This window comes from Rana temporaria, chromosome 2 (assembly GCF_905171775.1).
Source record: "Rana temporaria chromosome 2, aRanTem1.1, whole genome shotgun sequence".
NCBI classification, from domain to species: Eukaryota; Metazoa; Chordata; class Amphibia; order Anura; family Ranidae; genus Rana; species Rana temporaria.
In genome coordinates this window covers 366903616-366919467 of record NC_053490.1, presented here as the reverse complement: position 1 = coordinate 366919467, position 15852 = coordinate 366903616, and the positions used below count along the sequence as shown (strand labels likewise).

At 43.0% G+C, this 15852-nt stretch overlaps 1 protein-coding gene across 1 annotated transcript in view; it reads left to right on the top strand.

The window, feature by feature from the left end:
• LOC120927195 (nascent polypeptide-associated complex subunit alpha, muscle-specific form-like) overlaps positions 1 to 15852 on the top strand; it is a 54398-nt gene that overhangs the window by 20967 nt on the left and 17579 nt on the right. The window contains exons 10-12 of the mRNA XM_040337706.1: positions 1441 to 1582; positions 1657 to 2064; positions 15589 to 15774. Coding sequence (XP_040193640.1) covers positions 1441 to 1582; positions 1657 to 2064; positions 15589 to 15774 — 736 coding nt within the window. The remainder of the gene's footprint in view (positions 1 to 1440; positions 1583 to 1656; positions 2065 to 15588; positions 15775 to 15852) is intronic.

Sequence of the window (15852 nt, the reverse complement as noted above, 5' to 3'; positions counted from 1 at the left end):
ATAGATACGCCGGCGTAATTCCTTTGTGGATCTGGGCCAATGTGTATAATGCGATACATTAATTATAGCAAATTTAAAAACGACTATATCGCTTGTATTTATTATATGTAATAGGTCTTCTTATGATATATAGCTCTTTAGAGCATTAAGATGCCTCTATATGTTCCATGTCGACATGTCAGTTTTGCTACTCTTCTTAACCTCCCTGGCGGTATGATTCTTTCAGAAAAAACATGCTGAAAGCGGTACCATTATTTGCAAGGAAATTTGGCGTTTTATATTGTAGGTCTGTCATTTTTAGAAATAACTCACTTAAATCTGACCAAACAAGCTTCTAATAGGCATCCCGGGTATGACATTTTTTTAAAAACAAAATTATAAATTATAATATAATAAATAATTATAAATAATTATAACAAATAATAATATAATTATAATAAAAATTATTCAATAATGTAATCAAATCAAAATCACTGAAATTTGCTCAGTTGCAGAATTGTTGCTGTCATTATTTTTTATTTTTTATGACGAATTTCCCCACAAATCGCTATCGCACAATTCTGCAAGTGATTATAATTTATTATCGCTGTTTTTTAGCTGATCTAAAACTATTTTTGACATAAAGGGACACTTTTGGTTGCTATGGACAATCTACAGTTTGCAGGGAGAAAGAAACGTTTTTATTATATAAAATGACATGCATGACACAGGACAGACCACTAGGGACAAAGGGGGTGTGTTTTTTTTACATACAGTACTGTAATCTATAAGATTACAGTATACTGTATGTATAGTGTTTGTTTACTTTTTTGAATTTGGCGCCGTTCTCCGTCCCCGTGCGTCGTAACGTCGCAGGGAACGGAGATCGGCGTCACACGGAGGCACTGTGTGAATCGAGCGAGGTCCCGCTCGCTCACACAGCGCGGTGGCATCGCTGGATCCAGGGACAAGGTAAGTAAAACTCCCTGTACATCCAGCGAGGCGAGCCCGAGTCTGACTCGGGGTTACCGATCCTAGCCCAAAAATCTCACCCCGAGTCAGACTCGGGAACACCGCCCAGGAGGTTAAAAGACTGTTAGAATAATACTGGTATGTATACAAGTATGCAGGGCTTTTTTTCAGGGGGAACTTGGGGGAACTCAGTTCCACCAATTCTGGCTCAGACCCTTTGGTGCCTGCTTACCACAATCACTTGTAAACACAGAAGTCTGGTTTCTGTGTTTACAAATGACAGCTCTGCACTCTGTGTGTAACCCCCTGAACTCTACACTCTGTATGTAATGCTATCCTGGTATTTAATTCCCCTTTAAGACCCTTCTACTGTTTGTGAAATTTGAATGGGGTCGTGGTGCCTGCACCTATTTTTTGAGGAAAAAAAGCTCTGCAAGTACCGTATGTATCATAATAACTTACTGATAATATTGTGTTTCTTAACTGTAGGCTGATTGGTTGATGCAAAATAACTTCGGAGGAGCAATGATTTGGTCACTTGACATGGATGATTTTACTGGTACATTTTGCAACCAGGGCAAATTCCCTCTTGTCTCTGCATTAAAGGAAACCCTTGGAATTGAGTCTACCGGTAAGTTCTTTTCCATAAATACAATACAAAGAAAAACACAAACATTTTGATAATGTTGATGATTTTTTTTTCAGCTTGTACCTCTCCATCTTCACCCAAAACTCCTCCAGCTGGTCACAAGCACAATAACCCTAATTCTAGACAACCTGAGGGCACTGACTCTCCAAAGAGCAGTGAGTCTGAAAACCACCCAAGCACTGGAAGCCACCAAAAGAGCAATGAATCTAATAACCATCCAAAGATCCCAAACAATCCAAAGGGAAGTGGTACTGATAAACATTCAACGAGTAGTCATAGTAATTCTAAACATGATCATTCTGGCAATAGTCCTAGTTCAACTGGCACTGGATTCTGTGTGGGAAAAGCTACTGGTTTATACCCAGTAGCAGGAAAAAGAAATGCCTTCTGGAACTGTTGGAAAGGGCTTACCTATAAGCAAGATTGCCCTGCAGGTCTGATTTTTACTGAGGACTGTCAATGCTGTAAGTAATCAAAGGGGGAATGAAATGCAATTGTGAAATGCAAGATGTTGATTGTATGCATCGGAACATTCTTATTTATTTTGTATCCAGTTTTAGTTCCTGTAAAAAAAATTGAAATATTTTTATTTGAATTTCACTGAAGAACAATGGGGGTAATCCACAAAGAAGCGGCGCAACATAATTTTTCCTATTTAAGTTACACCGCCGCAAAATTTCTACCTAAGTGCCCGATCCACAAAGCACTTACCTAGAAATTTTGAGCGGTGTAACTTAAATCCGGCCAGCGCAAGGCGTTCCTCTTCTCCAGGGGGCGATTCCCATTTAAATGAGGCGCGCTCCCGCGCCGGCCGTACTGCGCATGCTCGTGACGTCATTTTCCCGACGTGCATAGCGCGAAATTATGTTACGTCGGGCTTTGGGGATTGCGACGGGACAATAAAGTTGCGTCGGGTAAAAAAAAAGATACGGCGCCAAAAAAAAATGTAAAATTACAAAAAAATCGCGTCGCTAGCAAGAAAGGTCTGTTTTTACAAGGTGTAAACAGTTTACACCTTGTAAAAGCAGCCCTAATTTTGCGTTTGCAAAATAAAACTTACGGAGAAAAAACGAAGCTGAAAAGCTTTGTGGATCTCCGTAAGTCCTAATTTGCATACCCGAGGCGGCATTTCGACGCGAAATGCCCCCAGCGGCGGACGCGGTACTGCATTCTAAGATCCGACAGTGTAATTCAATTACACATGTCGGATCTTCGTCCTAACTATGGGAAACTGATTCTGTGGATCAGTTCCATAGTTAGGACCAGGGATACGACGGAGTAACAGCAGTTACTCCGTCGTATCTCTTTTGAGGATTAGGCCCAATATTCATATCTAATAATGACAGTAGAAAAGTAACCTATTTAAAGCAGGTCATAGATGGTTAGAATTTTGGTCGCTTCTGCAGGGACCAACTGAGATTTGATCTGTCTATATGTAGGCTGATTGTACCCAAGTCAATCCATCGATTGACTTGGGTACAACCAGCTTGTCGGATTTCTAGCATGCAATTATTGCCAGCAGCTATAGCTGCTAGCAATAATCATTTTGTTCTGCTTTCAGGGAAGGCTCCCCGTGACCCCCAGCTGGAAGAACACAATAGCTTTGCGGGTGGGGTTCCCCCATCAACACTGCAATGATTTTCTGTCCTGTAACCCGTGGTTGCAGGAAAGAAAATTGCATAAACTATGGCCTGCCTAACTCAGCACATGCAACACAGGTTAAGACAAGCAACAAACGTATTAACAATATAATATTATGTAGCAATGTTTTAGATGAGGGCCAGCAGGGCTATTGAAATAAAACTCTAAGGCCCCATACACACGATAGAATCCATCCGCTGAAAAATCCCAGCGAATGGGTTTCAGCGGATAGATCCTATGGTGTGTACACTCCAGCGGATCTGTTTCCGCGGATATTTATCCCCTGGGATGGATTTCCAGTGGATAAATATTTGATGACATGCTATCAAATCTATCCGCTGGAATCCATCCCAACGGATGGATCCGCTGGTCTGTACAGACTCACCGGATCCATCCGTCCGAAGGGATCCCCCGCATGCGTCGTAATGATTCGACGCATGCGTGGAATTCCTTATATGACAGCGTCGCGCACGTCGCCGCGTAATAATCGCGGCGACACGTCATCGCCAGAGGATTTCGGCGCGGATTTCGATTCGATGGTGAGTACACTCCATCGGATGGAAATCCGCGGAAATCCTTGAGAGGATTTATCCGTGGAAACGGTCCGCTGGACCGTATCCGCGGATGAATCCTCCCGTGTGTATGGGGCCTAACACCCTAAAATAAGGCTTTCATTGCTTCCTCTTAGTTCCTCTTACTTCCCTGCTTTTGCAAGGGTGGCTTTAGTGTACCTTTACGGAAAGGTTTCTTCACAGTAAGAGCTGTGAAAAAACAGACTCCCTCCAGAGGTGGTTCTGGCCAGCTCAGTAGATTGCTCTTAAGAAAGGTCTGGATACTTTCCTAAATGTACGGAATATAACTGAGTACTAAGATTTGTAGGTAAAGTTGATCCAGGGTAAATCCGATTGCCTCTCGGGGGATCAGGAAGGATTTTTTCCCCTGCTGTAGCAAATTGGATCATGCTCTCCTGGGGTTTTTTGCCTTCCTCTGGATCAACTGTGGGTATGGAATTGGGTGTATGGGATTGTACTGTGTTTTTTATTTTGCTTGTTTATTTTTTTGTGGTTGGACTGGATTGACTTGTGTCTTTTTTCAACCTGACTAACTATGTAACCATTACTAAAATATACCATTATAATTAGAAGTCATCTAAAATATCAAGTCCTATGCTCTGTTTAATGTACCCGTAATCATTGTAACCACTTGTGGATTTTCTACAGTATATAAACTTCTTGAACACCCTTCTATGAATGACAATCATCTTCATATGAAGAGGATCATAATGCCCTGTACACACGATCGGTTCACCTGATGAAAACGGACTGATGGATTTTTTCATCAGATATCCGATAAAGCCGACTTTCATCAGTCGTGCCTACACACCATTGGTTAAAAAAACGATCGTGTCAGAACGCGGTGATGTAAAACACAACGACGTGCTGAGAAAAATTAAGTTCAATGCTTCCAAGCATGCGTCGACTTGATTCTGAGCATGCGTGGATTTTTAACCGATGGACGTGCCCACAGACGATGTTTTTTTTCTATCGGTTTTTTAACCATCAGATAGTTTTAAAACAAGTTCCTAGTTTTTTAACCAATGGATAAAAAAACGATGGGGCCCACACACGATCAGTTTGTCTGATGAAAACGGTCCATCAGACCGTTTTCATCAGACAAACCGATCGTGTGTACGCGGCATAAGATGTCACATGACTGGACTAAAGACTTCTCCAAAAGCATATAGAAAAAAAGGAATGCAAGGGAAGGTTCCAGCTCTTAAGCTGGTAATATAGGTATAAAGCATGCAAGTAGTATGTTGTAAACATATTTTGGTTAAATGGGAAATCCTGGCAACATAATCTCAGACATTATAGGAATTCCTGTGAGCTTCAGCCACCATGCAAACAAAAATAAACAAAAACATTTGACATGGGATTGTAGGCTGCACATTTACAAAATGTAATCCATTGTAAATATATAAACAGATATACAAAATTTTTGGGAATAAATGTGCGAGGCACCTTTATTGTTATGAAAGTAATTAAGTTAATTAAAATCAGAAATAATTAAATACTAAAAAAAAACTTTAAAACATAGAACGCAAGCGAAATAACATCATTCCTTCAGCAAAGTCCCCACTCTGATACAAGGGTTACAAAACCACATAAAATGGCAGCAACAGAAAGTAAAACTTGACATCTTGGCCTATAAAGATATAAACAAACCCTCTGTATCTTCACAGCTATATTTGGACTCTTTAAAAGCCTATATGAGAGGTTTGTTTATCTCTCAAATTCTAAAGATAAAAAAAAGATATTTAGGTAGATTCAGTAAGAGTTAGGCCGGCTTATCAGTAGGTAAGCCTACCTAACTCAGAATCTACGCCGACTTATGTTTAAGTGTATTCTCAATCAGAGATACGCTTAAACATATCTAAGATACAACGGCTTGCGCCCTCCTATCTTAGGTTGCAATATTGAGGCTGGCCGCTAGGTGGCGCTTCCATTGCGGTCGCCGCAGTACATTTACGCCGTTACCGTAAGGCATTATCAGGCCTAAAGTTATTCCATCTATTAAATGGAATAGTAATGTTAAAGTATGGCGGCCGTTCCCGCTTTGAGATTCAAATTTTTTACGTTGTTTGCGTAAGTCGTCCGCGAATAGCAATTTACGTAGTTTACGTCCAAGTCGAAATCAATAGGGCCGTGCGGCGTACTTAGCCGCAATGCACACTGGGAAATATAGGCGCCCAGCGCATGCGCAGTAACAAAAAAAAACGTCAAAAACTTAAGGTCAAGCCCCATTAACATAAAACACGCCCCCTTACACACATTTGAATTAGGCGCCCTTACGCCAGCCCGCTTTAGGCTACGCCACCATAACTTAGCAGGTAAGTACATTGTGAATCAAGCCTAAACACGCTAAGCTACGCCGCCGCAAGTTTAGGCAAATGTACCTGAATCTACCTATTAGTGCCTGAGAATGTTTAGTGACCAAAGATGTTTTAAAGGCAGAACTTCTTCATATAGAAAATCCTACTATAGAAACACAACAGAAGTGAATAGAAAAAAAAAAAACGATTTTCAGCAACCTTATTTTGAGGATGGAGAAAATACGGGTTATCTTTTGGCAACAATAGTGAAAGCTCAGAAACCAATGACCCAGGTAGTAGAATTACAAATCTCTTCAACTGAAACTGCACAAACTACCTTGGAGATTTCATCAGTATTTGTTGATTTCTTTAAGAAATTGTATAGTAGTAAAGTATCCTATAAGGAAGTTGAACTGCATCTCTTTTTTACATCTATTAAATTAACAGAAATATCAGTAGATGAAAGGGAGATGTTGGATCAACCTCTGACATTAGAGGAACTTCAAACTGCTTCAGATAGCTTGGCTAATAATAAAGCCCCAGGGGCAGATGGGTTACCGGGGGAAGTCTACAAAGTTTATAGAAGTGATTTATTGCCAGAATTACTAGAGGTATTTAACATAGCATTGGAAAGTGGTCAAAGCGTTAGCTATCAGATTGACTAAAGTAATATCTAAGATAGTGTATATAGATCAATCTGGTTTTATCCCAAATAGATCTACTGCAGTGAATATAAGATGCTTATTCCTTAATATGCATGTCCCCTGGGTAATAGAGCTATATTATCGCTAGATATGGCAAAAGCTTTTGACAGTAAAGTATGGAATTTTTTATGGCATTGCTTAGAAAAATTTGGTACGGGTACAGGTAAATGAACATGTTTCTGAGCTTTTTTCACTGCAACGTGGAACAAGACAGGGTTGTCCACTATCACCTTTACTTTTTGCTTTAGCCCTTGAACCTTTGGCTGCTTCTGTCTGTCATCAAATTTTATCAGATTTTGTAGATGTCTGGGAGAGGACAAAATTGCTTTATATGTTGACGATACACTTTTATTTTTGGGAGACACATCGTCATCTTTAACCACTTCATTACTGGGCACTTAAACCCCCTTCGTGCCCAGAACAATTTTCAGCGCTGACGCATTTTGAATGACAATTGCGCGGTCATACAACACTGTACCCAAATTATATTTTTATAATTTTTTCCCACAAATAGAGCTTTCTTTTGGTGTTATTTGATCATCTCTGCGATTTTTATTTTTTGCGCTATAAACAAAAAAAAGACAGAAAATTTAGAAAAAAAACAATATTTTTTAATTTTTGTTATAATAATATCCAATTTAAAAAAAAAAAAAAAAATTTCCCTCGGTTTAGGCCGATACGTATTCTTCTACATATTTATGTTAAAAAAAATCGCAATAAGCGTATATTGATTGGTTTGCGCAAAAGTTATAGCACCTACAAAATAGGGGATAGATTTATGTTTTTTTTTTTTTTACTAGTAATGGCGGCGATCTGCAATTTTTTTGTCAGGCCTGCGATATTGCGGCGGACGTATAGGACACTTTTGACACAATTTTGGGACCATTCACATTTATACAGCGACCAGTGCTATAAAAATGCACTAATTACTGTATAAATGTGACTGGCAGTGAAGGGGTTAACACTAGGGAGTGAGGAAGGGGTTAAATGTGTATCCTGGATGTGTTCTAATTGTGTGGGGGGAGGTTACTGACTGGGGGAGGTGACCGATGCTGTGTCCCTATGTACAAGGGACACAGATCGGTCTCCTCTATCCCTGACAGGACGTGGAGCTCTGTGTTTACACACAGAGCTCCACGTCCCTGCTGTCAACGCCGATTGCGGGTACCTGGCGGACATCACGCCCGCTAGGCACACGCATCGGCTTCACAACAATTCGCCGGGCACGTTGTTTTCCCGCGCACGGGGAATGTCAACAACAGGACGTCCAGGGACGTCCACCCGGCACTTGAGAGCCGCGCTGTGGACGTCTTTCGTCTATAGCGCGGATCTCAAGTGGTTAAAATAATTAATGTCTTTAACCACTTGCAGATCGCTGCACGACTATTTACGTCAGCAGAATGGCACGGCTGCGCATATGGACGTACCTGTATGTCCCCTTTAAATCGTGGCATTGCGGGCTCCGAGCTCTGTGAGTGTGACGGCGGGTCGGCGGACTCTATGTCTGCCGGGTGCCCGCAATTGTGTCACCGAGCTGCAGAACAGGGAGATGTAAACAAGCATTTCCCTGTTCTGCCTAGTGACAGGACAGTGATCTACTGCTCCCTGTCATCGGGAGCAGTGATCACTGTCGTGTCACTCGTAGCCCAGCCTCCCCACAGTTAGAATCACTCCCTAGGACACACTTGACCCCTTCCTCGCCCCTAGTGGTAATCAGTGCATTTTTATAGCCCAAAATAGCGTCAAAAGTATCCAATGTGTGCTCCATAATGTCGCAGTCATGATAAAAATCACAGATTGCTGCCATTACTAATAAAAAAAATATTTAAAAAATGCCATAAATCTATCCCCTTTTTTGTAGATGTTATAACTTTTGCGCAAACCAATCAATATACTCTCATTGCGATATTTTTTACTAAAAATATGTAGAAGAATACGTATTGGCCTAAAATGAGGGAAAACATTTTTTTTTTTATATATATATTTTTGGGGGATATTTGTTATAGCAAAAAGTAAAAAATATAGCTTTTTTCAAAATTGTTGCTCTTTTTTTGTTTATAGCGCAAAAAATAAAAACTGCAGAGGTGATATACCACCAAAAGAAAGTTCTATTTGTGGGAAAAAAAGGACGTCAATTTTGTTTGGGTGCCACGTCGCATGACCGTGCAATTGTCAGTTAAAGTAACTCAGTGCCGAATTGCAAAAAGTGCTCTGGTCAGGAAGGGGGTAAATACTTCCGGGGCCAAAGTGGTTAACCAATACATATGGTTCTTTCTCAGGTTTTACAATAAACTGGTATGAATCGGTTCTTTTACCAGTGGACCCCCCGATGACCAACCTGACAATTTCTGCCTCTCAAAAAGCGGTAGTTTCTACATTTAAATATTTGGGTGTAAAAGTTACATCCCAAGTAAGTGCATATGTGGAGAGAAATTTAGACCCATTGCTTAAAGGGGTTGTAAAGGTTTGTCTTTTTTTTCTAAATTGGTTCCTTTAAGCTAGTGCATTGTTGGTTCACTTACCTTTAACTTTGATTTCCCTTCTAAATGTTTTTTTCTTTGTTTGAATTTCTCACTTCCTGTTTCTCCTCAGTAAGCTTTCCACCATCATCCGAGCGGTGTAAAGTCATTTAAAACAGCTTACTGAACACCTTACTGAAGAGGAACAGCAAGTGAGAAATTTCAGGCAAAGAAAACAAAGAAAAAAAACATTTAGAAGGGAAATTTAAGGAAAAGGTTAGTGAACCAATAATGCACTAGCTTAAAGTAACCAATTTAGAAAATAAAAAAGGAGCTTAAACAAAAGGGGAAAATTTGGAGTAAGTTGCCTTTAACGATAATAGGTAGAGCTAATTTGATAAAGATGATATGGATGCTACAATTATTATTTGTTGACTTTGTCCACATAATTGTCCTGTGTAGCTTACTCGGAAATTCTTTAGACAGATAGATACCTTGTTTAGAAATCTTATCTGGCTGTTCCTAATGACAGATTGTATTATCTGGCATCTCAACTTCAGCAATGGTATGGTTGAATGTGAGGACCCCATACAACAAATTGTATTTTCTAAATTACTGATACCGCTACTAATACGGTACAGTTATTAGTAGCCCATCACTCTTATAGTAAACGTAACTATCCCACATTTTATTTAATTCATAAAATCTGCACTACTATTCAACGAGATACTCATTATGAGGGATACACTCAATATATGTCCATATGGAATAATCCATATAGGCATATATTGAGTGTATCCCTCATAATAAACTGTCTGAGGTAGCAAAACTTAAACATTTTGATTTATGGAAAAGACTTGGTATTCTGCTTCTTTGTCAACTTTTTGATAATGAGGTCTTGCAACCATTTGACAAACTGGCAGAGAAATATAATTTGCCTAATAGGAAATTTTTTCAATATTTACAGCTGTGACATGCTCTGCAGAGTCAAGAAAATAGTTTTTTCTTAAAATATAACCCTTCATCAATTCTATCTATGGCAGTAACTCTAAGGCCGGGTACACACGAACAAACATGTATGGTGAAAGCGGTCCGTCGGACCGTTTTCACCATACATGTCTGCCAGAGGGCTTCTGTACGATGGTTGTACACACCATCGTACAGAAGTCCGCGCGTAAACAATACGCGGGGCGTGTCCGCGTCGTCGCCGCGACGATGACGCGGTGATGACGCGGAGACGTGGGCAGGCCTGCCATTTAAAGGCTTCCACGCATGCGTCGAAGTCATTCGACGCATGCGAGGGACGGCGGGCGCCTGGACATGTACGGTAGGTCTGTACTGACGACCGTACATGTCTGAGCGGGCAGGATTCCAGCGGACGGTTTTAAAACACGTCCAGGAATATTTGCCCGCTGGGAAAAGGCCCGGCGGGCAAATGTTTGCTGGAGTTCGGCCTGCTCGCGCCTACACACGACCAAACATGTATGCTGAAACTGGCCCGCGGACCAGTTTCAGCATACATGTTTGGTCGTGTGTACGGGGCCTTAGGCCGGGTACACACGAACAAACATGTACAGTGAAAGGGGTCCGTCGGACCGTTTTCACCGTACATGTCTGCCAGAGGGCTTCTGTACGATGGTTGTACACACCATCGTACAGAAGTCCGCGCGTAAACAATACGCGGGGCGTGTCCGCGTCGTCGCCGCGACGATGACGCGGCGATGACGCGGAGACGTGGGCGGGCCTGCCATTTAAAGGCTTCCACGCATGCGTCGAAGTCATTCGACGCATGTGAGGGACGGCGGGCGCCTGGACATGTACGGTAGGTCTGTACTGACGACCGTACATGTCCGAGCGGGCAGGATTCCAGCGGACGGTTTTAAAACACGTCCAGGAATATTTGTCTGCTGGGAAAAGGCCCGGCGGGCAAATGTTTGCTGGAATTCGGCCCGCTCGCGCCCACACACGACCGAACATGTATGCTGAAACTGGCCCGCGGACCAGTTTCAGCATACATGTTTGGTCGTGTGTACGGGGCCTAGGATGATCTAAACAGGGACAGGAGTGGGGACAGTTCCTCCTGTGTAAACTGGCACTTACAGAACAGTGTTTTCAGTGTCACAAAAAATTATGATACAACAACGGTATGGTTTTTACATTGTAACCCCTTGGCTTGATTGTTAGATTGTGAACTCTTGTTCACTCACATCAGATCAAACTGTTGATCTTTGATGTGCTAATTAACACCTAACCAACCCTAAATACCTTTCCTTCCCTTTTCCCCTTGAGTAATATTTTGCTGCTGATTTTATTTGTATTTCTCTTTTTTAGCAGAAGTGTTTTCTTTTTCATTTCACAGGATTCCATTGTCACTATTAAATATATTTAAATAATCATCCATCTTTAAGTTTATATCTGTTTAAATATATTATTTTGTTGCATTTTTGTCTATAGATTGCATAGAACATTAAATCATTTTAGCAAGACCATATTACTAGGAGAAAGCCTTGTTTGTGGCAAAAAAATACTTTTTTTTAACAATGACAACGTTAAAACCATATCAACAGGCCTTTAGATGAAGTGTAACAATTGCTTTGGTCCTTACAGGGTACATACGTATGAGAGTTAAGGCCCAGATTCACAAAGCACTTACGCCGACGTATCTAGAGATGCGAGGCGTAATTAAAAAATGCGCCGCGCGTATCTTTGCGCCGTATCCTCAAAACGAAATACGCCTGAAAACCAGATTTTTCCATCCGACGTAAAACGATTACACCGGCGCATCTTGAAGCGCAAAATACGCTAGACACACCATTGATTTTCTATGCTAATATGCAAATGAGGGATATACGGCGATCCACAAAAGTACGCTTGTGCGGCGTAGGCTACGCCCTGTGCGCATCTGCTAGTTTCACGGTGTAAAGTTACACCTTATAAAAGCTGCCCTAACTTTGCACCAGCCGTGTAAATGTCAGCTAAAGCAATACCGTTAGGGAAGAGCTAAGCACACACACTTGCAGGACAACAATCTGTATGCCAACATGCCAGGGGCATCCATGCTCATATCTATACTAGTGACTTTAGTAACCGAGGGTACCCCCTCTTCTGAGGGAACAGCAGCCAGGAGACGCCTTGCAGAATGCATCTTTGCACAGTAAACACACACATTAATCATGGCACAATGAGAATGCACGCATGCACACCCACTGTGGTCCCTAGCACAGACACATCACATCCTCATCTAATTGGATTAGACCAAAGTACCCCCACGGTACTAGGGAGCAGCAACGCCACGCCACGGCTCCAATTATGTTACTGTGCATTCATACACCATTCACATGGACCTGGGATCATTTCTCCCTGGTCCTGGGGATCCCTAATCCACCAAAACTGAGGGTGACACCCTTTTTCATCAGGAATGTCACCCCCACATTCATACATCATTCACACACATAAAACAAATCATAATCACAGTAGAATAAAAAAAAATCAAAAAAAAATCAAAAGTACAACCAAAATTAACGGCGGCGGCGTGAGCTACGCCTGGGCCGGCCACGGGCACGGCCACGGCCAACCAGGGGAGACTCATGGGGGGGGGAGCAGGGGAAGGAGGAGCCTCCCCTGGTGACTGTCCTCCTGCTGGCCTGCCCTCCAAGGCCACGGCTATCCTGGTCAGACCCACAGTGAGGGCAGCCGTATTGGCCTGGACAGCCTGGGTGTTTGCGTGGACAGCCTGGCTCAGGGCACTCACCTCCATGGCCACGCCTGCTGTGGCGGTCTGCAGGTCACAAATGCATGTTATGACCGCCAAGGAGTTTGTGCCCACATCACTGACCGAGTCCTTAATTGAGCCCAGACTGTCTTGCATCTGGGCCAAAGTCTGGGTGACCTGACCCAGATGTTGGGTCTGCCGGGCCTGGTCCCTCCGCAGATTGGCCGGCAGGAACTCGGCCACCCCCTGGTCTTCTGGGTAGCCTTCCTGCCTGCAGCTGAGGCTTGTGGCCTGGGAGGAGGGGAGAGAGAGACCCTTGTGGGGGAGCCCTGTTGAGGGAGGAGTGGGAGGGGCTACCCCTGATGGAGGCGTGACTGCTGCCAGCCTCAGGGGGAACCACATCCAAAGTCAAAAGGATTTCCCTGGCAAGGTCCATCCGATCATCCCCATCCTCCCCCCCTCATCCTCCTCCCCCTCAACCTCCTCATGATGTGAGGTGTGGCCACTCCCCTCCCCTAAGGACTCCTGCCCTTCTTGGGGCTCTTCTGCAGTCTGTTGTCCGGGGGTTGGTGCAGACTGGCCTGATGGCCCAGCAATCTCCTGGCCATCTGTGGATGACACAAAACATACACAGGTTGGAGGATCCACACACTTAGCACATATTCCCTTCCCCCACCCACACATGCTACTCACCAGATAGAAAAACAAAAAAAAACGTACCTGTCCTCACGCCCTCCTCGGAGTCAAAGCCAGGCAGGCCCACCACTTGTTGGCTGTGGAAGCACCGGGCCACTGCCCACTCCTCCTCAGTCAGCCTGACGGAGCAGGGTGGTCCTCCGCCAGAGCCCGTGGCATGGGCATTTATCTTGGCCATCTTGTCACGGACCAGGCTCCTGAGATTATTGATCTTAGCTATCCCACTGGTGGTCCTCGTCTCCCCCCCCTCATTGATCTTGTCAGTAATTTGTAAGAAGGATCGCCTTCTTTCTGGCCGGGGGGTGTCCCGGCTTTCAGGGCCATGTAAATAACGCCCAAATCGGGTGATGGCCCTGGCAAGTATTTGCTTTTCTCTCACTGAAAAATTCAACTTTCGTCTCTTTGGTGCTATCTCACCCAACACTCAGCACCAAACAGACAAAAAAAACAAACACAACAAACAAACACAAATACACACAGAACAAACACACACAAAAAGTCACAGAACAAACACACACAAAAATCAAACAGCAATATCAAACAACACAAGCAGACAGCTAATACAAAATCAAAAACAAACACAGAAAAAACAAACAGAAAAAACACTCAGAAAAAACAAACAGAAAAAACACACAGCAACTACAACCTCCTACTACAATAAATCTTTAATCTAACAATACTACACTCACCAACAAACACCAACAAACAACAGAGCAAAAGCAACTTGCTTTAGGAAGGGGAACACAGGGATGTACTTTTGCAATGGAAGGGCGTTTGTGTGGGGCTATTTATACACAGGGCGTATCTCACTAAGTCTGCTTGGCCTTTTTCCTATCTCACTGATTGCGCCTAGCCAAGTTCTAAGCATGCCCAGTGAGGTGCAGATTTGTGCGCGCATGCGCAGTACAGCCGGCCCTTCATTTGCATGGGGTCACGGCTCATTTCAATGGAGAACGCCCACTTCCTTCCCACTTTCAATTACCCCGCCTTACGCCTCGGAATTTACGTTACGCTGGTGCACATTTGGGCACAAATACTCTGTGGATACGGCACTAAAACCACAAAATTCACGTAACTTAAATGACATGCTTTACACCGATCTAAAAATGCGCCGCTCTACGTGAATCTGGGCCTAAGTGCTTAAACTCTCACGACCCTGTAGTTAATTTCCTGATGTAGCTTACACTTAGTTTGCTTGGCCTTAGAGCTACACTATACGACATGTATTTTTTAACTGAAATGGCAAGAACCTGCTTAAAGCGGGAGTTCACCCATTTAAAAAAAAAAAAAAAATCTCCCCTTAGCTTCCTGCTCGTTCGGTCTAGGGGAATCGGCTATTTATATTAAAATATGAGCAGTACTTACCCGTTTTCGAGCTGCATCTTCTTCCGTCGCTTCCGGGTATGGGTCTTCGGGAGCGGGCGTTCCTTCTTGATTGACATTCTTCCGAGAGGCTTCCGACGGTCGCATCCATCGCGTCACTCGTAGCCGAAAGAAGCCGAACGTCGGTGCGGCTCTATACTGCGCCTGCGCACCGACGTTCGGCTTCTTTCGGAAAATCGTGACGCGATGGATGCGACCGTCGGAAGCCTCTCGGAAACCTGTCAATCAAGAAGGAACGCCCATTCCCGAAGCCCATACCCGGAAGCGACGGAGAGGATGCGTCTCGTAAACGGGTAAGTACTGCACATATTTTAAAATAAATAGCCGATTCCCCTAGTAATAACGAGCAGGAATCTAAGGGGGAAAAGTGCCCTCTAAGGGTGAACCCCCGCTTTAAGGATATGTGTCGTAAATTACGCTGTATACATATTGTTGTGCAGTTATTTGAAGTCAAAGAAATATAACATTTATAAATTAAACAAAAACTGCTATGAAAATAAAAGTTATGTTTTATTTTATAGGTGTTTATAACTCTTCTCCAGCAAAAAGCAGTGATAATGTGAGTGGCAAAGGATTCTGCGTTGGAAGATTAACTGGTCTTTACCCAGTACAAGGGAATAAAAATGCCTTCTGGAACTGCTGGAAAGGGCTAACTTATCAACAAGACTGCCCTGTTGGTCTGATTTTTGATCAGAGCTGTCAGTGTTGTAAGTACCTAAAACAGGGGTCTCAAACTCAAATTACCTGAGGGCCACAAGACAAGTTTTCATATGCCATGGGGGGCC